The following is a 27875-nucleotide window of genomic DNA, read 5'->3' as shown; positions in this document are numbered from 1 at the left end:
AAGAAAGGTGAGTGAAAACAAGCAGGACTGGAATGGCACTGAGGCACAGCTGCTTTTGGAACTATGATGCTGCCAAAAAGCAGTGTCCTGTTTCTGACACCATCCACGCTTCTCTGCTGAAACAGTTCCCCTCTGTCATGTCTCTGAATAAGAAGACTCCCTGAGAAACCAACCCTGTCTGCTTCTGACAGCATCACAAAGAAATGGACATGAGAAAGGATTTCTGCACATGGATAATACGGCTCTAAGACCTGAAAGCACTGTGTACATTAAAAACTTACACAAATAACTAAGATTCTATAACCATCTTCTTAAAAAACCAAACCCACAACAGCAGCAGCCCACTCCAGAGTCCTTCCCCACAGACACACCTTATATGCAGCTTGTCTTGCGTCCACCACTGCTAGATGGCCCAGGGTAGTCTTAGCAGTTGGAACTGATGCAGTTCCTCTGCAAAGAGTATAGTCTGGAGCGTCAGGAAGAATAGTCTCAGGTATTCCTGGCCAACTCCTATAAAAAACCAAACCAACCAACCAACCAACACATGAGAAAAATGTTAGAAAAGGGAACAGATCACACTAATTCACATTACTTTTACTAAGGTGCCAAAGATCAATGTTATTTTTTTTTCTCCACAAAAGGTTTACCCTAAAAACTTGTTTAGTACAACCACCTTTTCTTTTAAAGCATCAGGATCTCTCCACAGCACAGAATTCATTTCTTCTGAATGACAATACACAGACTATTCATAGATCTGAATGTACTGAACTGATAACTAGTGACAGGCAAGGGGCATAGCCAGAGCAATGACATGGTACTGTTTTACAGTACTGTATGTAATTCACTTTTATTTGGATCCATTGCTATTCTTTCTTTAAAATCATTATTCACTCAAATTACCCCATAACTAGTTCAATGACATTACTAATGATGAGCAGCAGTTTCAACAAGTGCAGCAAAAAACTATGAGGACAGGGCCTGTTATCAGTTTAGAGCAGAGAAATTAGACAGAACAGTGTTCAGTATCTCCAAATACTACCTCCTTCCTCGTTTGAGTAACTGTGGAACTTCAGAGGTTCCTAGAGGAAGTCCAGCTTGTTTAGGATGGATTAAAGTCGACATCTTCTCTCTAGGTATTTCAGTTTCTGGGAGGTAATAGAAGATATGCTCAGCAGAAACAAAACAATGTCAGGAATACAACTGTTTGGATTAACGGTGCAGCTCGATGCTCTCCACTCTCAAGAAATCGCTTTGCGTGCTTTATTACAGAAATCTTTTAATTTAAAATACTGTAGCATATCAAAGCCTCCTCATCCTAGGGACAGACTGCTGCAATCTTTGAGAAGGAAGAGGAGGCCTGAACAAGCAATCTCTTCTTTTCTTACCTGCTACTTGTATGTCATCAACAGTGATGGTTTCATCTAGTTCCAAGAGGAGCTTTTCAGTGAGGGCAGCCAGTGCAGAAAAAAAGCTCTGAGCACACTCAGCAGCACAATCCTGTTGGGACATTGGAGACAAGTGACAAATTATCCTTTGATAATTTGATCTCCTCTCCTTTTAACTTGGCTCCGAAAGACTACACAAATATCCAACCCTGAAATTCTGCAGCAGCTGCAGATAACAGACATAAGGCTCAGAGTTGCACATAAAAGGGTCTCAAAGTGTCTCTGCAGTATTCTTAACACGGCCTGATTATCTAAAGTTCAAAAAAACTGTACAGGTTTGTGTATAGGTACCTAGTAGTTACATATTTGGGTTAAATGTGATAAAACCAGCTTCTATCCAAAGAGAAGATCATTTTGGAATTCAGGTACTTTGGGTGGAAGTGCTTAGCCCAGGTGTTATTCTAAAACACGGTATTTGTGTTTCTGTGTCTGTATGCAGAGCTAGGAGTAGAAGGTGACACTGCTTGGGAATTAAAAATACGTGTACTCTGCAGGCAGTGTAGAATTCGGAGTCAGTGGCCTGAGAGAAGTAAACAAAGAGCTTTAAAGCTGGGGAACCAACCTTCAATAAACCCAGGGGGTGGAGGGGAAAAAGGATTTTGATTCCTGAATTTCTTCTGTAAATTCAGCTTATTTCAGTTGTTAATCTTGTGTAGAAAAGTGTCAATTATGCACAGAGAAGAAGCCCTTCCAGACATCTGTTGTCTGGAAGTAAGAGAGCTAACCATAGGATATGACCACCACAGCCAATACTCCTAGCCACCATTATTATGCTCATAGTCAGTAGGTTCTATGAATGATACAAAATATCAGTAAGTTCCACAATGTATCTAAGCACCCATAGTATGTGTGCAGATGTATTTACATCTGTATTGATCTAATGCTGACAATACACTATTAGAAAGTTTAGCAATATATGAACAGGATTGCTTAAAACTGAAAAAATTTTCAAGTTTCCTTTGGATGGGGAGGAAAAATGTATCCAAAATACACCCTCCTTTCCAACTTTTAAGTTCACATTTAAGCAAGGGCTTTGCAATTACCTGCAGCATCTTTGTGTTGAGGTGAACACCATCAGTTTGATCTTTTTGCCTTTTTATTTCCTCTTGGCACAAAGCCTCCAGCTGAAAGGAGTTATCTGGATGTCCCAGGGAGTAATGTAGTTTTCTCTGGTGCACAGTCTTTAAGCAAGTACATAAGAAAGAAATGCCTTCAGTAAAGAATGTACTGTGAGTCATAAAAAGGAAGAAGTAAACCACAAACATTTTCTATAAAGGTATTCAGAAAGACAAGGAAAATGGAGTTACATCTTGGCAGTCTGGATAAAAGCTTTGCAGTGCAACATGCACCAAATTGCCTCTCTGCTGGCCTCTGGTCTCACTCTGGGATTTTTTTCCAACTAATAATCATCTCTTCTACCACGTGATAAGTAAGGTGTTTTTTGTATCTCTATAACTACAATTTTAACCTGATTTTTAATACTCAGACAGAATCTCAAGACACTAGCATTTTCTGCATGATCTCCATTACGATTCTATTCTCAGTTCTGATATTACTTGACAAAATATGCCTCTTTTATGAATGATAGTAAACAGCAGCATTTCATTATCTCTACATCACAGTTCTTACAAAGGAGTGCACCCATACAGTAGGAGCTGTCTGGCCCTAGCACAAGGTCAGAGCCCTTACAGAGTTGACAATCCAAGTGTAAGATAACAGGCAGAGCTGAGGAGATTAGAAAGGGGCAGCCCAGTGCTGGAAGCCGGGAGAGAAGGGACTGAGTTCCACAAAATACAAAGCTTCCAGGAGAACTAAGCAGACTAACTGCAAACACAGAAACTACATATGTGGCCAGCTCAGCAGAGAGTGATGAAGCAAACAGTGAGAATGAGAGCAATAAAATTTCATCAATCTGATGCATTTAGCATTGGTTACACTAAAAGCATTCCAGTATGTCCATGATACATACCTTCACATCCTCCCACTCCTTCAGCTGTCTGCTGAAGAGATGCTGAATATAAGCAGTAAAAGAGCTGAGTTTCTGCTCATGTTCTTTTAAAAGACTTTCCACAACCAGTTGGGAAACAGAAGAGAGCTCCTCCTCAAACCACGTCAGCTGATCCCGAAATTCTTTTTGGAAAAGATAGGGTGTGTATATGACACAAAGAGCCTGGAATTTTCTCTCACAGAAATTCTGTCCCTGACATTCCTATTTCTAGGTGCAATGCTTTGAGAAATATACACTTGCTCAAAGATGTGACTTTGTACAGGTCTTCTAACTTAGTCGAGTACCCTTCTGCTACACTTTTTATAGCTGATAATACATAAAAGATAATATTGCCTCAATTTCCAGTAAAGACAACTGCAGTTTTTCAATGACAATGACATAATTCTTGGTCACTGCAATTTTCAGCTGACATACTGAAAAATTACATACACAAGAAAATGAAAGTCTTAACTGAATGGATTTACCTCCAAGACAGAAATTGTAGTAATCATCTGTCTGCCTTTGGTATGCCAATAGTTTCAGTCTGAGCATTTCTGCCCAATGTTCAAATGTCTCTGGCAGATCTTCAGGCATTCTCATCTGAAGATTCTTCTTTCCTCCATAGAACTCCTGCAGAAGGGAAAGATAAACCAGAAAAAAGGTCGCTAACACATTTAAACACGTCACATCTAGGTATATAACAACAGGAGAAGAAAGGAAAATTTTTGGACAGTCTGCCAAACATTGAAAGAATCAAATTATTTCTCTGACACAGGATTAACCTATGAAAGCAGAAGTGACTGAAGAACATGACATTTCCTTACCTCACCAAGGGAGAGCAAGGTGTTGTTACCCCTCCAGAGAATATGCATAACAGTCCCCTTAAAAGTACTGAAAACCACAAAAATGTTAAAAAATTAAAAATGTTATCACGCTGTTAAATGATCACATTGGCAATATTCACTGTTTTTCAAGTATTTTGCTCAGGCTAATTTTAGTATATTTTTTAGAGCATACACAAAGCAATAACCAAAATGCCTAAAAACCTTCCCCCATATTAACACAGATTCTCTTCAGATGCAGCCAGGACAAGGAGCTATTGTAATTGCTCACTGGAGAGCACTGCCAGATCACTGTCACAAAAAACCAATCTTAGCCAAATTCCTGTGCCCAAAGAGCTTACCATGTATTTTAGATAAAGCAAAAATATCTGAAGGTGCGTCTAGCTGCTTACTGGAATTATTTTGAAACACAATATGGAATAAAATCCCCAAATGCTTAAACATCTTAGGCATTAATTTGAACAGTTTTGTGTGGCATGTAAAAAATATCTCAGTTCTATAGAGTGTAGATGCACAAATCAAGAAACAGTATGATAATTTTCTTAGAGAAGGGGAATGGAACCTGTTTGTTCCTTGTTTATTTCTATTAATAGAACACTGAGCACAAGAATGAAGGTGTAAAATGTACTGGTCTTCTTAGATGTGAAAATAATTGAAAGAAAAGCTATTTTACATTCCCCACCCACTTCTTGTAAATGTACAAAATGGGCTCCAGTAAGACTCCAGACATTAGACAGAATGAACCAGATGACTTCTATCTTCACTGTTGTTATGCTGCAAAGAAGAACTGTGCTGTAAGCACTTTGACCTATAAATATCAAGGCTGAATACCTCCAAATTCAGTGGTGAACTCTATAGGTCACAATAGATGGATACATACATGTGTACATACATACATAGAGGGTTTTTATAGATTAACTTCTTGTTCTGGAAAGATAAGACTCACTTAGACTTTATAGACTTCTTTCCAAATAGCTGGGATCTCTCTTCCATGGAAAGAGATTTTCTGCCTTTTTTTTCACTAGAAAGGAAAAACATTGATTTGAAACTATCCACGAGTGTTTTCCTTCCCTGGCTGATGATTTGAGCTTGTCAGTCATATGACAGGCATGAAAGGGAAGAAAAATTCGAAAAAATGTAACTCTAGAACTAGTACTCTATGTGTCCTGGTTCTGGCCAGGAGAGGGTTAATTCCTGCAGTAGCCAGGAGGGGGTATGGCCAGGACCTGGAGGTTGTTCTCTACCACCTCTCCTCATTTTGGAAGTGGGTGGAAGGGTCCCAGCTGTTGGGGAATGTGGTGGCAGTGGGGTAAGTCAGGGGTTTCCTCGTGGTGAGCACTCACATGTGAGCCACTTGCCTCTCTTGTACCTTTGCTAATAACACTGCTGCTGTTAGGGTTTGTTTTCTTATCTCATTGCTGTTTCTAGTAAATTGTTCTTATCTCAACCTTTATCTTCACCTTTTGTGCCTCCAATTTGCCTCTCCAGCTGCTGCAGGGAAAGGGGAGTGAGCAAGCATCGCATGGTTTGGAGTGTTTCAGTACAAGCACAAAATTGGGGAATACCATTCCCAAACCATGACAATATAAATATAGTATTTTGATGGAGAAAAGATTCTTGGAATTCTCTTCTAAACTCTCAGTTTTCAAAACTTTTCTGTTGTTTTCACTATTACAGTAGCTCATTTCATCCATCTGTGGGCTAAGCTGAAGACAAACTATTTAGACACACCTGAAAATTAAGTCACATTGATTTAAGGCTTAGTCTATATTGCAACAACTTCAAAATACAAAACAGCAGCAGATGAGAGAGAAGAAGAATAGTATTTTTCCAGTCAAAATCTGGGGAAAAAAACCCCACAAAGCTGACAATGTGGACATAAACAGGTAAGAGATTCCAAATGAATAGCAGTAGATGAAAGAAGGCTAATACAAATAAGCAGTAAGAATCTTCCAATGAACAGACAAAGCTTAGGTAAATTCCTGCATAGGAATATTTTAAGTGGAATTCCTCCTTTTAGGGGGTCTTACCTTTTTTTTGGCTTTGTTTCATCACAAGATGATTTCTTCCTGATCTGAACTGCAGACTTCTGAGAATGTGCATTGGATACCTTCTTCTTTTTTGCTGGGGGAAGAATTGCTTATAGTTAACAAGGAAAGAAGAAGAATATTGCATAGATACCAACTAAAGTGCTTTTTAAGTGTGTATATATATTTTGTATTCTTATTTCTATAATGTTTCCTTACAATACGTAGGGGATGACTACAGGAACAAACATTCCTGTCAGACAGGCCTGAAGTAACCCAGAAGTGGCAACATCAATAAAGGTTATGTGCAGGGGCACGAGTCACAGGAATGTCACAGAAAATACATGGTAGATGGGAGGAGATTTAAAGCAAATTGGAGGCAGGTGAGTAAGGAGAATGAATGGGCTACATTCATAGCATTGGTGGTCATGGGGACTTGCAAATGTGGAAGAGATTGAGGATAGCTTTGGAAATGGCTGGAGGAGTCAAGGTCTGTGGAAGAAAGACGAGGAAATGGGAACACCTGGGGCAGGGAGCATCTGGAGTTACCTCTATGCTCATCTTACATCATACACTGTGAGAAGGATCCCTGATCCCCTATGTGTTTCATGATTTCTGCTCTACTTCTTTTCTCGACCCCATTTCCCTTTTGCTATCACAAACACACGTACTCTTTATAACATTATGATCTTATTCTGTGGCTTTCCTTGCTTTAGGAGCCCAAAATCATCTTAGTGTAAGTAAAGATGTCCAGGAAAAGAGCTGGGAAGCACAACCATCCCTGAGTTCCTAGCATAGAAGCCACTGGCCTGGAACATGCTAGAGCTGTGCAGTAAAATGCCAGAAACTACAATTTAGATGAAAAGAAAATATTAGAAGAAATACAGGCACACCTCTCCCCTGATTTAGGTCTTGGGATTTTTTTAATGGGTCAAACCTGAAAAAAAAAAAAAAAAAAAGCTAATAACTACTGAATATCCTGTTATCTTATATTCTATACTGTATTATATAGCAAACTAGGCAAGTTCTCTATCCCTATCATGTGCTAAGTGAGTTATATTTCTGAGATCATATTTAACAGATAGGGTTACTTTTACAACTGACCGTGTATATAGAAGTAATTTCATGGGACTAACCGACTGTTTGACTGGAATTTTGGAATTTCTACAAACAAAACTGCATTAAGACAGTATTTGCAAATCAAACATTTGTCATTCTCTTCATTTTACACTTTGTATATTTAGTCGCCTACGTAGCAGGTAATCACCTTCCAACTAAAATAAGGCTCTAGAAAACAAAAATTAAATACCTAAAATTTATCATTGTATACTAGATGTCACTTATTACTCACAAAGGGGTATTTTGGGCTTTGAGAAATCTTGCTTTTAAAAAGAAAGCAGTCTCAGCTAGACTGATTTTTAAAGTTAAACTGAGCAGAAAATATGTAGTAATATTACCTATGAACAGTCTATTCAATAGTTCTGGGCATACAAGGTAAGCTACAAACTATGAATTCAGGAGAACCTTTATATGCTTCTGGAATACAAATTTTAAAAATACTGTAGTGAAGCCCCTTATAGTGTTATCACGAGCCTTATGGAGAGAAGTGGATATGTAGCAAAGAAAATACAAAAACCCCACAAGGGACAGAGAAATACCTTTAGGCAAAGTACTTACCCTGCTAATTTTCTGATAACAGTTACTGCCAAATCATCAAGTACTGATGTACCCATTCTGCTTGGATTTAACAAAGGGAATTTGTCAGGATCCAGTCCCATCACCATCCTTTTGCTCTCATCTCTGAGACTCTCTTTTTGAATGGCAGGAGCAATGGAATCTTGTAACATCCCATCCCTGTCAAGAGTGGTGAAGTCCTCTTGCAATGTCCCATCTGTGCCAAGAGTGGTGAAGTCCTCCTGAAATGGGAAGAAAAATGAAGTCCTGCAGACCGTAGCAGGCAGTAGGTGAAAGCATTCCATGTAGGAGTGACTACCAAAGCAGATTTTCTAAACAGACAATATCTTGCTTCACAGGCTGAAATAAATTTTTTGTCGTTCTAATAGCAATGTTGTTACAGCTATACAGCTCTCAAACACTTCAAAGCAGTTAACAGTAGGTTTCCATAATCATCATAAACAGTATTTAAGGATATAATCTTAAAATGATGATCCACTGAGATTACAAAATAAAGACAGACTTGTCAGAAAAGGGAGGAAAGAAAACACAACCTGTTTGATAAAAACAAAGTCCCTTCAGGACACATTTGGGATTTTTTTTTTTTTTAATTATTTAAAGAAACCTGTGAAATATCTATCTCTGAATAAGTGCTACACCTTAAAAACAAACTCTTATGAAGAACTGAGCAACTCATTGCAATGCCATGTATCTTTAGCATTTTGTAAACTTGGTGATTTACTCAGCCTCTTAAAAAGGCTGTCCTAATGTTACAGTGTCTTGGACATCTCGGCATAATGCAGATCCTTTTTCCAATTGCAAATTCAAAGCACAGATTCTGAAAAGCAATTAGAACATGTACACATGAAAATTCTCTCAATATTAAATAAAATACAGAGAATGTGAATGTTATCTTACGGGGGCACGTGGGATCATTGCTTTTACTAAGAAGCAGTCAAGATACTGGCTCCTCTTTTTCAGCTCTTTCAACACCTCTCTGGCAAAATCATACAACTCTTCAGAAGTTAAAGCCTGAAAGATATGGTAACACAAATGGTATTTACTGAACTAACTATTCTAACCTTTTCAAACGTGCTGACTCTTGCAAACAACATTATTTGCCTCTGTTCTGTCACCAGTTTATGTACACATACATGGAAGCAATGAGATTGTGTAAGAGGCTGAGGTTTTGGTTTGACAAACAGGAAAACAGGTACTGACTCTCCAAAAAGGACTGCTGGGGTTTTAAATGCAGCTGGGAATTAAGCACCACACAGCTCAACCCTCCTCCTCTCCCTCCTTGCTCTGGTGGAATGGGGAGGAGAATCAAAGGATAATTTGTATGTTGAGACAAGAACAGTTTAATAATTCAGAGTAAATTACAATACAATGATAATGGTAAATAATAATAACAATAGTGATAATAAGAAGTGAAAAAGAAGTGATGCACAATACCATTGCTCACCACCTGCTGACTGATGCCAGTCCACCCTTCCTGAACCCAGACTGGCCCTTCCAGACAACTCCCCCAGTTTATAGACTGGACAGGATCTTCCACGGGGTGGAACATCCCTTTGGGCAGTTTGGGTCACCTGTCTCAGCTGTGCTCCCTCCCAGTCTCCTTTGTGAACCTCCTCAGTGGCAGAGCAGGAGACAGGGGAAAACAAGTCCTTGACTTAGGATAAACACAACTTAGCAAAAACTGTGTTACCAACACCATTCTCATTGTGAATCCAACACACAACGCTGGAACAGCTACTGAGAAGAAATTAACTCTATCCCAGCTGAATCCAGGACAAGGACCTTTCCGAGAAAAAATTCTGTGTTCCTGCCCAGCCCCAAATATAAGGAAATGTAAGTCTTCCTCAAAAATACTAGTTTATACAAACATGCACAGTGAGGCAAATGAATAACAATAACAACTAATAACAAGTCAAATTAGATACCATTTCATGCTGATTAGAACTTACTTCTTTATCTGCAGTAGAATGAACATATGCATCTCTCTTCCTCTGGAGCTTTTCCAGGTAAGACTTTAATGTGACTGACTGCAAATTGGAATTTGCTACCTAAAGCAGAAGGAAATACTGGAGAAGTAAAGTCCCCATTCACAGGAGTTTCAGAGGCTCCACTTTCAAACCATTAGAACCACTGATAAAAGCTGGTTAAAAATCCCTGGTACTCAAGAGGAGAAGCTAAAACAGTAATTCACAAAAGCAATGCTTCATGTCACTTGCTGCACCACACAAAAACACTGGTGAATTCAGATGTACATACTCAGTGTGCTGCAAGGCCATAGCGCTCCAGCACAGCTGCAGCAGTATTAAAAATACACTTTACAGCTGATAGTGACAGAAAAGAGGTTTTAAACTAATGTAAAAAAATCACTTAGTATTTGTCCACTCCAAATTCAGCCAAAATCTCCTCAGTGGTACGAAAGAAAATAATTATAATGAATTTAAGCAAAGTTCTGATGTTTCTGTTTGTACCTCTAATTTGATTTGCTGTCGTAGCTGTCTCAAAGACTGATGGACCTTCTCCATAAAGGCTTGACTCAGAGAGAGAGAAGCAAACTTTTTTCCGTACTTCTTGGTAAGTTCAGTAGCCTTCAAGAATGTCAGAAACAAGAGACAGGACTAGACAATTTTCCACTTTTTAAAACTTAAATGATAGAACTTGCCATTTCTACTAATTTTTTCCATCATGCAATTGCCAAACAGAACAGTCTTAACAGTGTTCTATTCTGAAAGCAGGCTGAGTGCAAATCACATCAAATATGTCAATAGAAAACATCATTTGAAATAATGGAATTCTGCCTACCTGCTCCAAGCAGCTCGATTCTATTTGCTTCACATCTGTCTTGATTGAACTTTCAAAGGAGTCAATTTGCTTACTTTCTTTCTGAAGACACTTGGTGAAAACATTTACCTCCTCAGAAGAAAAGTCACCTGCCTCTGAAAATAATCTGAAAGCAAACATAAAAGCAACTGGCCATGAGTCATTTTTTTCTCCAAGATGATTTTAGCTAAACAGCCCTGAAACATATGTATCAACACAAATGTGATGAAAACAGTATCGTAATTGTGGTTTAACAAGATAAATTTCTTTTTTTAAATAGGAAGCTAGATGAATAACAAAACAAACTTTACTTTTACTGTTCTGCCTAGGCAACAAACACTGATTCCCAGAAACAGGTCACCATTTATAAACAACACTTCCATGAAATCTATATACCTGCAACTTTTGAGAAAACCCACATTCAAATTCCTTAATTTTCCTAGAGCTGCCTCCAAGTGGTGCTGGTAACTTCTCACAGTAACCCTGATTGATTCCAAATGGTTGTGGAGTTCTGATTGCAGAATGTTGCTGGAAGAAGCTGACCTAACAGCAAATAATAAAAGACAGGGAAAGCATGTCTGAAGAGGAACACACATGATGATTTGGCAACTGCTGGCTGTAAAGACATGAAAAAATGTGAGGACTCAGAAGTGATTTATGACTCTCAAAGCAACACCCTGAGCTGGGACAGTTTGGATGAACCCACAGAAAGTACTATTGAGCACTCTTCTTCAAAACCAATTAGTCAGCTGATATTACTGTGCACGTTCAGTAAACTGGATAAAACCTAAACAGATGAAACATCTTTTCTACTTAAAGACTGCCAGCGCTTTGAAAGGAGATGAAATTTCCATGTGTTCAATCTTGATTTTAATTTCTTCAGGGAAAGAGAATGAAATTCTTTACATGTTTTCAAGTTGTATGAAGTAGTCTTCACTGAAGAGCAATGACATATAAACCAGGTTCAGAATGTAGACCATAAACATCTCAGGCAGCAATCAGGAGTATTTAACTATGGAGATTGACAGCATCAGCAGTGGCACACTTACTGCTCAGTCACAGGAGCGTGGAGGAAGTCATGCTCCAAGTTCTGGACTCGGGAATGAAAGTTTGTGTTGAGGTTATTTAGCTGGTCGGAGAATTTGAGAAATTCAGCCTTCTCCTTTTTCAAGCCTTCTCCCAGCACTGCACAGTGGCACTCAAGACGCTCTTTGTGAAGCGCCAGTTCCGCTGAGAAGAAAAGAAGTTTACACCAGGGACGTTATTCCCTGTTTTACTGTGAACTATCACAATGCCCAGTCAACCTGTGATCAGCAGCAGCAGCAAAATAAACAAAGCCAGACCTCACAGTAGCTAAAACATACAAATTAAATACATTCAATTTGGTTTCTTTGACTTTTCTTCTGTGTAAGGCATATATCCTTAACAGCTCCTAACCCATTCAAACCACAAATGTCTCTTGTTTGCTCTAAGCATTCTTTTTCCTCTATTTCCTTTATTATTGCTGACATCTCCATTATCTCTCTGTTCTCAGTCTTGTAACAAAACTAAAGGTTATATTTTTTAACAGAAAATACACTTTTCCTGGTTTTGTGAGGGAAACAAAAAAATCAGTTTTGGTCTCCCTTCTGGAATGATAGCTGGATAAATCAAGAGCCAGCCAATCACCTCAAGAAAGCTGCCAAAAGAAGCACCTGTCCTCTTTGCAGGAAAAGGGAAATTGAAAAATTATTTGCCTGTTCCCCAAAATAATTTTTTAGCTTATGTGTTAGAGACCAACAAACCTGTCTAAAATATCTTTTTCTCACCATAAAAACCTGACACTGCCCATGCCAAAAGAGTTTTGACTGGAGGATGCTCTGTAGCTGCTCAGTGGTATTTCACAGAGTTAAATCCTTCCTCTCATGTTTTCAGAAGCTTGGCCCTGCCATTTTGGCTCTCCCAGCTTGCTAACTTCTTTTTCTTCAACACTTTTAAAATATTCTTTGTACACCTCAAACTCTTGTTAAATAATGTCAAGGTGAATGAGAATTCGCAAACATTGACAACAGAATGTTCAACATCTTCAGCTGAACATGATCAACATTAACAGTTGTCAATCAAGGCACTGCTGTCTATTTTTCCAAAAGTAACACAGCACAAACCAGGAAGAGCTATAGAAAATAAATAAATAAATAAATAAATAAATAAATAAACAAAAATAATAAATTAAAAATTAAAATAAATAAAATAAAAAAGGAATTTTAAATATATGAGTAACATAATATACTGGGAATTTCTGGAGAGCCAGCTACTTTCTATTGTCCTCTACTACTGAGTTAACTAATGCTGAAACAGATTTTGGCCCACTTAGGACCATCTCTAAAGGAAGATGTGATGCTCAGAATACCAAAAACAGTCAATACCAGCTCGAGCATTGTAGATATTTGTCTGTATCTCCTCCTGCTTTTGTTGATGCATCTGAAGATGCAGCAGAAGTATTGCATTCAGCTCCTCTTTCTTGGCAGCTACAAAGATAAAGGAGTTGGACAAGGATTCTGCACACCATTTCTCCAAGTGTTCAAAAAAGCAGAGGCGAACCCTATGATTGAAAAAGAACTATTACAGTGAAGAATAGTAAATAATAAATAAGAGTTTATTAAATATATTATTTCTAAGAATTTAACTTCTGGCTATAGGAAGATAGGGTTTCAGTAGCATTTGCACAATACTGGTAGAATTTTTGAGCTAGCTGCATACTACTGAGTACCAAGCATTTTACTTTCATGGCTCTGCAGGGAATTTGGGCAAATTACTTGTCTTTCTGTAATATATTTTCTCACTATGTAATTTTCCATAAAATATGAATGTTCTGTAAAGGTAAATGTTTTTGTGGTACTTTGACAGCCCATGGATACAAAGCAATATAAACATTTTCTTTTATTTGTATCAATTTAAAAAGTGGAATAACACACTAATTTTACAATCATAATTTTATAATTAAATATCTAACTATAGAAATATCTAATTATGTAACAGTAACTAGGTAACTTTTGCCTCTATAGTCTAATGTTTCTTCTAAACAGCTGAAATTTGTCTATTACATAAGGGAAAGAAAGAACAGAAATTGTTTGCTACTCACCTTTTCTTCAGCTTGACAAACATACTTTCTGTGAGAAGTACATATTTCAGGTATATAGGAAGTGATTCTTCTTCTTTGTATTTTGTAAAATTACTCTTTGTCCTGTCAGTCTTTCCTGCCTCCTCAACTCCAAGAACAGTGGAAGTGTTTCCACTAGCAGTGGAAAGAGACTCCATGGCAATTTCAGTCCTTTCTGCCTTGCTGCTCTCGGCCACTGACTGGGAAACAGTTGGAAATCATCACGTTACCTTTAAAGGTATCAGCACAGAATCAACAGTGCACGAGCTACTAGAAGAATCCTAGGGAGATTTAGAATAATGTTCTCATTCTCAATTTGGACATTTACACAGTGCTGGCAATATTTATACATTTACATATGCCAGCAAGACATAGGCAGAGTCGACAATGTTTTAAAAGGTTTTTGTTATGGTAATAAATTTGTAGAAACTGAAAACCTAAAACTTAGGTACAAATACAGCTTCAATCATTCACCATGGGCTGAGAACACTGTGATGGAAGACAGATGAAAAAAAAAATCTATGCAAAGGGTTTCTACAAGGTTAAAAGTAGATCAAAAAGAATGGTTGTGAACTGTTTTATATACACTATTTCCCCATAAAAGGATCTAGAGCCCTTTGTAAGGATCTGGTGTGCTTTGTAAGCAAGACTAAGCAAAAAAGGACTTTCTACTCATTCTCAGCAAAAAGACTTCCTATTCCTCCTTATTTTGGACAAGACTGCTTTCACCTTCAAACTTACTCTCTTGCTCACTTACCTGCATAATGCTTACTGCTTGTTCTGCATGCTCATTTTCTTTACTTTTATGAGGAATACTCTCCCCATCTTCTTCTTCCTCTGTTCCTTCAATTTCCTGTGCCAAGATCATGTGATTCTCAGTTGGGTTTGTTTCTCCAGCTGGTTTTTGACAGCTGTCCCTATCTTCTGGCACCAGTGGAGAGAGATGATTGTCCTGCTCTGCTCTGGGCTGGGATGACCTTGCTTCGAGCCCTGGGGGCAATTTTGGATGCCACAATATCAGAAAGATCTAAAGCTATTAGAGAATGTCCACAGGAGGGACATAGAGATAGTGAAGGGTCTGGAGGAGAAGCCATACAAAGAGTGGCTGAGGGCATTTGGTCTGCTCAGCTGGAGGAGACTGAGGTCACACCTTACTGGGGGCTGCAGCTCCTCTCAAGGGCAGCAGTGGAGGGGCAGCTTTGATCTCTGCTCTCCGTGACCAGGGACAGGACCCAAGGGAATGGCTGGAGCTGAGCCAGGGGAGGATTAGACTGGGTATTAGGAAAAGATTCTCCTCCCAGAGGGTGTTGGGGCACTGCCCAGGCTCCCCAGGGAATGGGCACGGCCCCAAGGCTGCCAGAGCTCAAGAAGGGTCTGGACAACACTCCCAGGCACAGGGTGGGATTGTTGGGGTGTCCTGTGCAGGGCCAAGAGTTGGACTTTCATGATCCCCAGGGGACCCTTCCAACCCAGGATACTCTAGGATTTTCCTCTCCTTCCCAATGCTCTCAGCTCGCTGCTCCACCATATGTTCAGCTCCTGAAGCCTCAACTAGTTATTTACAGTTAAAGCAGAGTTCTACTGGTTACAAGCCAAAGAAATGAAGATTGAAAAACAACCAAGCAAAAATACCTGTTTGGACTGTTGAGGTATTATTTTGATCTTGAACTGTGGCGTCTATCTGGCCTTGCAAGTTCTAAAAGCAAAACAACAACAAACACCTGCCACACCATTTTAAAATATGGATTTGCTTTCTTATAAGAAATCCATATCCCTTCTCAAAATGTATCTATTTCACTAAGATACAAGTCTTTAATAGATCACTTACTATCTCAAGAACCTGTAACACTCAAACTGATTACTGTAAGTCTGTTACCTTGTAGTTTTCTGTTCAAAAGGCAAATGAATTTGCTAAAATGCCATTTGTAACAAGGACAGAGAGAAAAGTGTGGGATTGAGAAATGTTTTTGTTTCCCTCTGCTATCTCCACCAAAAGCACTTTATTCAATGGCTGAAACAATACTTTATATAATCTGAATTTTAAAGGTAATGTAAATTTTCTCTAACACAAAAAATTAATACACCACTAAGGTTTTAAACAAGGAGAAATTTTCTTTTTACCTGTTTGAAGATTTCCTTCACACTAAAATGCTGGGTGATGGATATAGTGTAAGAAGTCAATTCCCCCCAAATAGCTTTTGGGTAAGCCATTACTTCATCCATTAAAATTTGCTTGAGTGTCTCATTCCTGTCAAATTTAAGGTCACTGTTTAGGAGACTCAAGTATGTATAGAAATAAAATGAAGTATGACTACAGTGCCTTAAAATCTAAATCTAACTTTCTGATCAATCTCATAAAACCTTTAGGCTGAACATTGCCATTCATCTGTTTATACTGAATACAATCACATCCTGGCTTGTTAGAGATTAGAGCATTACAAATAAATAAATGCACAAAAGTTAAGAAATATTTACAATAAAGCCTTTTACATCCTTCCTTTTGGATGGGGAACCATTCAGACACTCTGCTTACATAAGAGAGGTCAATTTACTGTCTTCCATGTTAATTCTGCACTGTGCTCAGCTGTGACTGAGCCTTTCTGGTTTATTTTCCTTTTACTTGAAAATAAAAACTAACAGTTCAAGCTGAGTCTTGATTCAAGAAAAATCAATGTTCACACTTGTTTTCATTTACATTTACATGTGCTGTGTCTCCTAAACAAAGATAATTATGGGGAATTTATGTATGTGTTCAGATAGGTTACATTCTGTCTCTGCAACCTGGCATTGTATTTTCACTCAGTCTGTTACCTCTGGCTTTTTTTGAATTGTTTGAATGAGTATTAAGAGTACCAAAGCCACAGCTCTAACCACAATCCCACTGTGAGGCGTTTAAGGTGTGTGCATCTGCTCCTCAGGTCCATATTGCTCTTCTAATGTGCCTCTGATCTAACACACAGAAAAAACCTCCTGGGTATGAGAACAGACCTGCTTCCTCTCGGGCTTCACACCTGCTGCTAAGATCTTCAGCAAGGAGAGCAGTATTGTACTAATTTTTATATGGTTTTTAAAGTTACAAATGCCTAATTGTGAGAAGGGCAACAGAGAGCTTACCAAAATAAACACTTTGGCTATCTCAAAGATCTGAGTCCTTGCAAGTAGTACAACCAATGTTAAAATATGCTTTACTTTTTAAGTCTACAACACAAAATTCATACCTAGTTCTAATTTCATTTAAAGAAAAAAGGGCATTCTCCAAATATTCCTCCAGCTCTTCTTCACAGCTCGCCATTTTCATTTTTTCCAGAATTATATCCAGATCATCTTTCATCGTCTAAAGCCACATAAAAAAGCCAGTAAAAATGGTTTAGTATCTACTAAAACCTCCATAAATATTTAGGATTCAAGTAATTTAATTATGTACATATATGTTACACCAAGAAGAGAAGCTACCTTAGCAAAACTCATCACCTAGGAAGATCTTCCTAGATAATGAACATCTCTGACATTGCCACCCCAAGGTGGTTGTAGTAACTATGAGAACTTGACATCCAACCAGACTCTACACCTCACAAGATCTCATAATAGCAACTTGCAGCCACTTTATACAGGAAGTAAGTGATCTTTATCACTGTTGCTGTATCAAGAGTAAGACAGTACTGTCCATTCAGTGTGAATCAAGCAGTTAGCAAAAATGTACCTGACAGAATGAAACTGAAAAGTAGAAATTCCAATATAAAAGTCAGAGATTACGTTTTTAATTTTATAGCAGCTATATTTGATGCCATGAAGATTTTTGCCTTTTCTTTTATACCCCTGTTATACCTTTTTACAACTTCTGTATTCTAAGTGCTCTTTGCCTACTTTCTTGGACTTGTTTGTTCAGCTGGGAGACTCAACATTTTAGAAGCTTCGTAGCCAGGGATCAGTGTGCCCCAGACCCCAAGGTCCTCTCCAGAACACATTCTGTAAACCAAGATAGAACCATCCAGGAGAAGGTTCCTTGGGGAGGGGGGCTCACTCGAGCCTCTCATTGGGGAATCTTTGATAGATATGTCAATTAGTAAGACCTATAATGTTAGACCAGATCTTTGGGGTGGATTATTTTGGTGTGCATGTAGGTGCATTCAACCTAGACATAGTGCACCTAAGGATCCTTAAAATAAATACCAAGGTAAAATCCCTTTTCCCTTCTAACCATGTTTGACTCTTGGATTTTAAGACCAGGAAAGGCATCATATTGAATTCCAGATGGTTCTTTGCTTTAAGAAGTCCTTTCTTTACATTATACCACATCCTTGCTTTTATGTTTATACCTGTATTATGTCATCCTGTTCCCATCTGTATTCATCTACTTTCTTCTGAAGCACATCTTCCTGCTGGGACAGTTGGAGTTGATGGACATCCCAGAGACCCACAGCCTCCTCAACATAGCTGTACAAGCCTTGACAATGCTGCTCGTGCTGTTTAGCCATCTCCTTAAAATCACTCTAAAGAAAAACATTCACGTGAACAAGTTATTTTTAAACTGCTGGAAGGTGAAATGAATGAGGAAGAGGATATGTAACATGATAAAAGGCTGCCTGGAATTACACGACCAGTATTCAACATAGCGTCTTCTATCTGGAGAGTAAAAAAAAAAAAAAATCCAAGTAAACTGAGTAAGAATGTGGATTTTTATTCTACAAGTGAGAGTTACCAAAACTTCTGTTTATTCTGGCACTGTAAAGCACAGAATCACATTCTGCAATCTATCACTTTAGGAACAACTGCCCAGTCATTCTTATGCATAGAATCACAAAAGATCAGATTGGAAGAAATTTGGGATTGGGCCATATGTTATTCATCTCTATCACATATATTTCAGATATAAACGATAATAAAAATACAATATATTTATATTACGAATAATAAACACAGTAATTATGAACTCTTCTGTGTGAATCACACCAAACATTGTTTCTTTGTAGTGTTCAGTCACACTGTGGATGTCTTTCCAATGTGACATCAATAGCCTACAATGCAGAAGGCATTGCATGTGAGAGCACAGGAAAAACACACTAATCCCAGGGAGTGATAGAAGTAAATGGAATAAACATACATCCATGTGCTCCAGTTCTTCTTCAAACCTGTGTTTTAGTTTCTTAGTCGTCTGAAGCATGTCGCAATACACAATTTCAACAACTCCTGGGCAAATGTTCATATCCAACAAGCTCATCTAAATGAAAGAACAGTGAATTATTGACATGCATATAACAAATACTACATGGCTTTCAGAGAGCATGGCTAAACTTAGTGTTTCTTCTCTTGTGATGGACAGAGAAAGATTCAGCCTCCTAGACCCCACATTCTGTTAGTAAACAATACAATTCCATTGGATACTAAGGGAGAAATTGAGGCAGAGAGGTAGAATTTCTTTCCCAAGATACGACAGATTTAGCACAAAGGCTGAGGGTCCTTGCATCCTCCACGTAAATGTAAGACAGCACTCCCTTCATTCCCAGCATTTGTTATGGCTTTTACACAGTTCAAGTACAAATACCAAACACTACTGTGAAACCAAATGCATGGTTACTTTTTTAACAGAGTAAGACAGAGGTTAAAAAGTAATTTCACTTGTTATCTCAATGTTTGGTGGATCCTCAGACACATTTTACTGTAACGACAATTGTACCATGGCTACCACACCCAAAGCTGTGACACTCACCTTGCAGAACTGCACTTTTTCCTCACATTTGCCCTGCACCAGCTCATACTGGACACGCATTTTCTCCACGCACTCTGCATTACGGGTGTCTGAATGACACGGAACAGACCACAGTCAAGATTCCCATATTTCACAGTCACAGATTCCCATATTATCTCAGCACAGGGAACAGATGCCAGCAGTGTCTGCACACCTGTGTGACACCACCATGGAATCAAGTAAGATGTTTTAATACAAAGCTGTTTCTCATTATGCTTAAAAGTTGCAAGTCATTTACAATTGCTACCAACTTCTTTGCTACCCTACAGGCTACAGACATCACAACAGGATGTGCTCTGCAGCAAGAGAAGGCAGACACACACAGGGAAGGCACACTACAGGATAAAGAGAAAGGAAGTATCTCCAGTGCTTCCCATCTTCTTCTCCAAGAGTTAAAATTGAGTATTTTTGTGTGATTGAGAACTGATTCATGTCAAAATTAACCCTCTATTTCCCTCAGGTTAATTCTAAGCAAGCCAGTTCCTGCTGGATCTCACCATGCACAAGTGTTTGTACTGGCCAAAGGAAAGTGATGTCACAGGCAGCTTCTTTGGGTCCCACTGCAACCTCAAAGCAACTGAGAAGGTATGAGGGAACACACAGAACAAAGAAGAGAGCAAACATGCACTTTCAAAGCAACTTTCTGCCTCATCGTTACCTGGAAAGAAGAAAGTATTGCTTGAATTCCAGACTGTTTCCCAACTTACCTATAATTTTGTTTAAATTCTCCAGAGTTTTGTACCATTCATTTATCTCAGATTTTGTATGTGTTGGAGGCAACAAGGTGCTATCAAAGTAGGAAAAAAGAGTCAGGTATTTTAAAATACAAATCAGTCAGTACTTAAAATATAAAATTATGCATCAGAGTAGCCATACTACTGTGCTTTATTTTATTTAAAGCCATCTCAGCAACGAAAATAAACCAAAGAGTCTGTTGTTGTTCGAGGCCAACTGTTTACTGCTCAACAAGCAACTAACTGTAATCTACCTTGTTCCTACATCCATTTTAAAAATCTCCCTGTAAATATTGTAATGCATTGCACCCAAAAATGCTTCTTGTTTGCAGGGTGGATATTCAAATACAGCAGTGTTAGATTTCTATCCAGACTCCTCTCTTAATTTATTAGACAAATGAAGTCCCATGGAGAAACAATGCTTTGACAAAAGCACCAACTTCTAGTTCTCCACCCATCTTTGTCTGCCCATTTCTACCATGTTCCAAATGTCAGTAAGAATTACTTTTGCATTCCTGCATTTTTAGCCCTCAATCACCACCTATTTAATGTAGCTGGTGCAGTGAAAATCAATAATGCATTTTTTCCATTAAAAAGAGCGGTACAAAAATAGGTTTAGACCCTGCCTTAGTGCTGAATTTAACAACCACACGCTGACAGGAAGCAAAGTGCAGTTTGTAGCCAAGTCCCTCATTAACTCCAGAAAGAATTGTTTTCCTTTATGCTATACCCTCTTTTGCCATACCCAGTGTGCTGCAAAACCCTCAGTCTCTGTTCACTAAGTACAATCTGCTCCTTTATCATATTTTCCATTTCCGTTTTCACAGTTGGGGGATTCTGTATTTCTTCACTTGCCATAAATTCTCTGCAGGATGGAAGAAGAATATGTATAATGGACACATGATACATGTGATATCATACATGATATGTATAAGGACAAAATGATAAAGTATTACTGTTTATAGAAACCCCAAGTGAACACTAGTCACTTTGTGTTATTCACTCTCCAAAATAAGACTGCAAAATTTCTGACCTGAAACTCTGAACTACACGGTTTTTTTGGATGAGCTTCCAGTCCTTGACTCTCTCTTGCCATTTTAGTTGATGCAATTTTTCTTTCTCGAGCTCTGATTTCATTAGATTAAAGAGCAGCTTGGCAGTTGCCCTCTCATTACGCAACAGTGTTCTGTTTATAGTCTGTGTATTAAAAAATAAAACCAGGAGTAGAAGCAGCATACAACATGCAAAAAAAAAAAGTGTCTTCTATGGAAAATGAGGGAGAAAAGAACACAAATGATAAAGAATATTCAGTCTGCTATCTTGCCCCAGGTAAAAACATTTACCATGGCCTTATCGTTAATGAGCTTGTGAACATCAGCTGCCAAGAAGAAGGAAATTTCCTCCAGCTGCACGGTATACTTGGACAGTACATCTGCTACCTGTGCAATAAAAGAATAAAGAAAAGCAACAACAAAAAGTGTAACTCAAATATCAGTTTCCCAAGTTAAAAAACTACATGAACAAGACAATTTTTCCATTACAATGAATTCAATTGGATGATACACAGATTGAGAAGTAAATTTTAGAATATTAATCTTAGTTACCTTAAAGACTGATTTTTCTCAGTAATTCATAAAAATAGTAACTAAAACATTCCTCTTTGTTACTACTCAACAGATTTCTCTTTGATATCTGTGATAATTGAGTGCTCTGCAGACGGGCTGCAGTATGAATTTAAAAATCAAACCAACTTCCTTTTAAGTATCTGAAGGGAATCCACCAGTGCCTGTTTTAAGTGAACACAAAATTAAAGTAAATGTGGTCATCTCTGACATTTTTTGTAGCTAATCCAACAGAAAGGTTACTGGTGATACTCGGGGACCTACTCATCATGCCTGCATTACAAAGAGAGGAGAAACTGGCACCGGTAGAACGAACAGCTTTTGTTTGCCTGCAAGGACAGTGCAGCAAGCTCTTCCATGGTCTATCCATTTTTTTTATCCAAACATTTCCTGTGATGTCCACTGACTCTTATAGCTTAGGCTGAAGACTACAAAACTGCAAGACGTCTGCTTCTGACACCCAGCCAACCCAAACTAAAATTGAGCTAGGTCATGCCTGTGCTCCTTCTCAGCTGCAGAATAGGTACATCCCCCAAAAACTAACAGACCAGATGAAAGTTTGACCTACACAACCCTCCACGAAAAGAAAAGCAGCTCACATATTCCTTGCACCTTTAGTATAGATAATTGTGAAAGAAAGAAACACCTTAAAACTAGGAAAAAAGTATCTTCTGATTATGTGGGCATAAAATGAGTGAATAGTTATTGGTGAAAAGAAAGCAATCACCACACAACAGAACTACTGGCAGACCTCTGACTCCTGTGGAAACAAGCTACTCTTTGCTCTGCATCCAGCATTATCAGCAAATAATAATCTTACGCTTAAATAACAGTTATTAAGACTTCAGCTCACTTTAACGGCTCGACTCCTTTCGATCTCCTTTAGGGATTCGTCCACTGCCCTAACCCACTTCTTTCTGTTTGAGGATTCCTGGTGGATCATATTCCACAGTTCTTCCAAACCCTGCAATAAAAATCCTCCTCTAAATCTCTGAAAAGTGAATATTAAAAAACAAAAATTAAAAAAGGAAAAAAACAACAACTTAGGACTCCAGTGAGACATAAGAAGATGTTATACAGAGCAGGTACAAGTAACTGAAGCTGAGCCAATGCTCTGAGCTGCCTTACTTCAAAAGAGAAACCTTCCAGAGCCACATCAGACGCAATCTTTTCAAACAGAAGTTTACTCTTTTTATCTGATTCCATCACTTTTAGCTGAAGGAATTCCTGAAGCTTCAAAACAGAGGCTTCCTTCTCCTAAAATGGGAGGTCAGGGTGATCATTTAATTATTGGGCCCTGACTTTAGAAGAGCACTCTAGACTCTGGATTAAAAAATCCTGCCTTACCCTGCCAATGCAGTCCAGCTCCTGCTGCATTTCAGCCACTGCTCGATCGTGACGCTTTTGCCGCCGTTCTGCCAGGTACTTCCATGGATTGCTGCCTGTTTCCTCAGGAACTGCCAAGAAAGAAATGAGGATTCTGTAGCCTGGAACTGTTGCTGCAGAACATGGGATGCATGAATAATAAATCCCTAAATCTACACTATGACTGCTGCAGTTTTTGTGCAACAGTGTGCAACATCTTTCCATTGGAAGTGCAATCTTAGCAAATGGAGGTTAAAAATACTGGAGTGTGTTTTAAAATTTCCTTTATTAACTTCTGATTTTCAGGAGGATAATAGCATGGAACTATCAACTAAGCTCAGGCATGATGTAAAAGAATTGCATCATTTCAGGAACGAGATCTGCTTACATCAGAACTGGAATTTATTATCTAAACATAACCTGTGATTCACAGTTTCACAACTGTGTTTTTTTTCTATTAGAAGACTCTTCATCTTCAAAATTACCTACAAATCATCAAAAATGTGTCAGGCCATTTCTGAGCTTGATTTTTGCCGGCAAGAGAAAGAGTGCCACGTGGTTGTAACCACACTGTGTATCCTACTCCCCTCTACATGTGTTCATTTTGTGATGAACTCTTAATGATGGGTTGTTTTCAGCGCAGACCCCCCAGGATACAATCTGGGTGATACAATGAGAAGAGGCAAACCCTGCAAGTGTCTCTTTATCTTTACAATGACTCAGCCGGGGAAGCAGCAGCACCACCCATCCTGAGAGGGTCATCTCTGCTGATGGGCTATAATGAACTGAATATGCACTAGCAGAACAGGCAGCTGCAACAACTATCAGGGACTCCAAAAATACTCAATAACTCATGGGATTACATCATTCCATTGTGAAACTCCCTGCCCTGGGGGATGTACCACCTGACCCCTACCTTATACAATCTGGGCAGTCTGGGGACTTGGGACACCACTGGACATCCAGAGGAGGACCTGAACTTCCACAAGACCACTGCTTTTGACAGGACTGCAACCACTGCTTAATCGGACTGTGCCAGCACCCTGACCAACAGGGTGCCAGACTGTCCTTTGTGGTTTTAAACCAGGTTTTCTGTATCATTGCATTTATTGTAATCTTTCTATTAAATTGTAACTGCGATCTGAAATCTCTCGCGAGGTATTTGTGTGGGGTTAATTTCTCCCACTGGTTTACTTTCAAACCAGCACAACTTTATCCCTTGTTCAGCTGAAACTGTTACATGTACCACGTCTCCTACAAGTGCAAATTAAAATGGATGGCATTAAGGGAAACCAGTTTTACCAACGACATCAGGTAGGCCTCTGACTTTCTCAGCTGAACTTGAATCTACATTTCCCCATGCCTTTGGAAGAGTTGTAGGTGGTCTGAAACAGAAAGAGAATAAACCTTCAGTTTGTACTAAATGCACTAGAAGAGGGACTAACATAATAGTATAGCTCACTTTAATTGGCAAAATGGAACATTAAAGTGAACTTAAGTATCATTCTAACTTTAAATAATATAATTCAAAGAATCAATGTTGCTTCTTCTGAGACTAACTGAAGCCTGAGTAGATCCCAACTTCTGTTATGATGGCATTATACATGCTAGATCTAGTACATGTAAACTACAAAGACATATGTAATAGCTCTAAAAGGTAAAAAAAACCTATGAATGCTGAAGCAGACACTAGCAAGAAATGTGGAAATAGCCTTTATCTGCCCAATGCTTTTCCCAACAGCTTGGGCACTGTGTTTCTCCAGTGAGAATCCATGCATCAGCAGCCAGCTTAGGGTGAAAAAGAATGGATGCACTAACTTTGTTTTTATTCACTACATAATCTTACTGCATCATCATGTAAACCATTTACTTTGAAATATAGCCTAAAAAAAATGTGTTAGACTGGGTGTATATCTAGATTGCTATGAGCAAAGACAACTTCTTTTTAAAAGGAAAGCCAAACGATATGCCTGCCATTGCAAATATTCCTCTGTTAGCCTGCACTTCAACAGGCAGCAGTTCATTATACTAAATTTACATTTGGCAAGGAGACAGTTACAAGCTGTTAGTGCTATGACCAAGAATTCAGGACTTTCTAATTTCCAGTGAAAAAGTGTCCATTTCATACCTTTAGTCATGAACATATAATTGGGGTTTTATGCTTCTGTTCTCTACCTGTCTGACTGTGGCTTTTTTGTGAAGTCACTGATGGGTGTTTTTCCAACACACTTCTGCTGATTACACGGTAATGGCATGGCATCAGCAGACATTTCCCAATGCCTATTTAAAGTGCGGCTTTTACTCTTCTTAGAGGACCTTGTCTTCTTCTTTCCTTCATCCAAAAGGTGTGCTAAGTGAGCCTTCAAGGAACCATAATCACAGTTATTAGAATTCCTTCAAACCTATTGAATGGAGAACAGCAACAAAATAATTAATAAAAATAGCAGGGGAAAGACAACAGAAAAGAAAGGTAAAATAATAAACCCTACATGCTGCATGCAGAACCATTTTCATCTAAGGCTATTTTCAAAATGAGAAAAAAGAAGGATTCTTTTTTCCTCAGAGAGGAAAAGAGGAGTGACTGGATTGTGCTGCCTCACTCACAGTTACCAGAAAAGTCAACAGCAGAGTGAGAAATGCCTGAATCTGGCTAGCTATGCCTCTGAATGTTTTCCTGCTGTGTTATGATTCTGCCTTCAGTTAATATAACCTGATATACAACAAAGAGATGGGAACACATGAAGATGCATTGGAGAGCATATGCTGGAGATAACACATTCATTTTCTACCAAAACAAACCAAAACCAGAAATGTTGAAAATGACCTGAGGTCACTTCAACAGCCAGCAAACTGACTAACACAACCAGCTCCTTTGGCTTTTACTCAATCCTTTGCTTTTTTTACCTTGGCCTTGACAATCTGTTTACAGCCTTCCTCTCTGCGAACATGTCACGCACGTCCTATTGAGAACAACACATGTCTCATCGCAGCTGACTGCCAGGCCTGCTTCCAGAAGAACTGGCAACTACAAGCTGGGAGCCAAGAGGAGATACAACATTTCAGCTGGAAAAGGGCCTTCCTTGAATCACAGAATCCCAGAATGGTCTGGGTTGGAAGGAACCTTAAAGATAAATCATCTTCTTCCAACCTCCTGACACGGCCAGGGACACCTTTCACTAGGCCAGCTCGCTCCAAGCCCGTTCACACCTGGCCTTGGACACCTCCAGGGATGGGGCAGACACAGCCTCTCTGAGCAACCTGTGCCAAGGTCTCAGCACCCACATAGGGAAGAATTTTTTTCCAATATCCCATCTAACCCTGCCCTCTGTCAGTGTGAAGCGATTCCCCCTTGTCCTGACACTCCAGGCCCTTTTCCAAAGTCCCTCTCCAGCTCTCTAAGGTCTCCCTGGAGCCATCTCTTCAGAGACGCAGAGGAGCTCCAGCCTTCAAAGCACCTTCATAACCTCCCCAAGACTCCTAACGGTGAAACCCCACGCCTCCCTCTCGCCTTCCAGGACCTCCGGGTGTCCCTCCGGGTGTCGCTCCGGGTGTCCCACCGGGTGTCCCACCGGGTGTCGCTCCGGGTGTCCCCCCGGGTGTCGCTCCGGGTGTCGCTCCGGGTGTCCCACCGGGTGTCGCACCGGGTGTCGCACCGGGTGTCGCTCCGGGTGTCCCTCCGGGTGTCGCTCCGGGTGTCGCTCCGGGTGTCGCTCCCGGCCCCCCCCGGCTGCCCTCAGGCGCTCCCGCTCGGACGCGCTCGCGCCGAGCGCCGCGCCCGCCGTTGTCAGACCAACGGGAGGGGGCGGGGCCGGCGCAGCCCCGTCGACAGCGCCCCCCGGCGGCCAGCAGCGCCCGGCTCAGGCCGCCCGGCACGGCCGGGAGCAGAGCTGCGGAGCCGGGCATCGCAAACCGAAATTTGTGTTCCTCTCTGCAGAAGGCAGGCCAGACTGCCCGGGTCCGGACCCTTCAGCTCAGCGCGGGGATGAGAACACACCTGCACTTGGCGGAGAAACCTCTAAGGTCTCCCCTATACATGGTCTCTCAGTGCCTAAGCTGTTGCCATTTCTGAGGCTAGACTAGCACCTTTTTTTGCCTTGCGTTTAAGAAATGCCATTGTTCTGGTCTGCAGGTAAATGCGCAGAAATGGGAAAAAATATATTTTGTCTGGATTTCAGCCGGTTTCTTAAACTGCTTGCAAGACAGTTAAGATAATGGCGCTCTGTGCTATGTCGCGCCACGCCACGTCCCTGCTCTCCCCCTGCAGCTGAGCCAGGCTCCAGCGCCCCAGGGACGTACCCAGGGTCCCGCAGTGCGAGCCCTGGGCTGCTGAGCGGGCATCGCCAGGGACTCTGGCACGGGCTCTCTGATTAGAAAGATCCCGACACGCTGTCCCGTCCCGTCCCCGCCCGAGGGATGCTGGGGGTCCCCCCACAGACGTCCCCATGGAGGCAGCTCT

At 39.9% G+C, this 27875-nt stretch overlaps 1 protein-coding gene across 7 annotated transcripts in view; it reads right to left on the bottom strand.

Annotated features, from left to right (window-relative positions):
• The window catches only part of CCDC180 (coiled-coil domain containing 180), a 28312-nt gene extending 1286 nt beyond the window's left edge, over positions 1-27026 (bottom strand). Inside the window, exons 1-37 of one of the 7 annotated variants that reach the window (XM_039556201.1) lie at positions 26938-27026; positions 26324-26451; positions 25595-25779; positions 24722-24804; positions 23402-23511; positions 23183-23311; positions 22908-23018; positions 21776-21871; positions 21466-21629; positions 21178-21297; positions 20406-20485; positions 19660-19748; positions 19054-19170; positions 18269-18442; positions 17171-17286; positions 16074-16200; positions 15585-15648; positions 14710-14942; positions 13935-14152; positions 13219-13394; positions 11863-12043; positions 11210-11356; positions 10796-10940; positions 10465-10581; positions 9946-10044; positions 8894-9007; positions 7979-8217; positions 7195-7238; positions 6305-6398; positions 5221-5295; positions 4257-4323; positions 3918-4062; positions 3415-3575; positions 2489-2626; positions 1386-1497; positions 1040-1145; positions 372-510 (exon numbers count right to left, since the gene is read on the bottom strand). In XM_039556201.1, the coding sequence (XP_039412135.1) occupies positions 372-510; positions 1040-1145; positions 1386-1497; positions 2489-2626; positions 3415-3575; positions 3918-4062; positions 4257-4323; positions 5221-5295; positions 6305-6398; positions 7195-7238; positions 7979-8217; positions 8894-9007; positions 9946-10044; positions 10465-10581; positions 10796-10940; positions 11210-11356; positions 11863-12043; positions 13219-13394; positions 13935-14152; positions 14710-14942; positions 15585-15648; positions 16074-16200; positions 17171-17286; positions 18269-18442; positions 19054-19170; positions 19660-19748; positions 20406-20485; positions 21178-21297; positions 21466-21629; positions 21776-21871; positions 22908-23018; positions 23183-23311; positions 23402-23511; positions 24722-24804; positions 25595-25689 (4425 nt within the window). In that variant the 5' untranslated portion in view covers positions 25690-25779; positions 26324-26451; positions 26938-27026. The other 6 variants (XM_019290062.3, XM_019290060.3, XM_020584949.2 and 3 more) reach the window with 6 other exon arrangements.
• Positions 27027-27875: the final 849 nt, after the last annotated feature.

The sequence above is a fragment of the Corvus cornix genome, chromosome 8 (genome assembly GCF_000738735.6).
Source record: "Corvus cornix cornix isolate S_Up_H32 chromosome 8, ASM73873v5, whole genome shotgun sequence".
NCBI classification, from domain to species: domain Eukaryota; kingdom Metazoa; phylum Chordata; class Aves; order Passeriformes; family Corvidae; genus Corvus; species Corvus cornix.
Note: the sequence above shows the minus strand (reverse complement) of the source record. Positions and strands in the feature narration are given on the sequence as shown.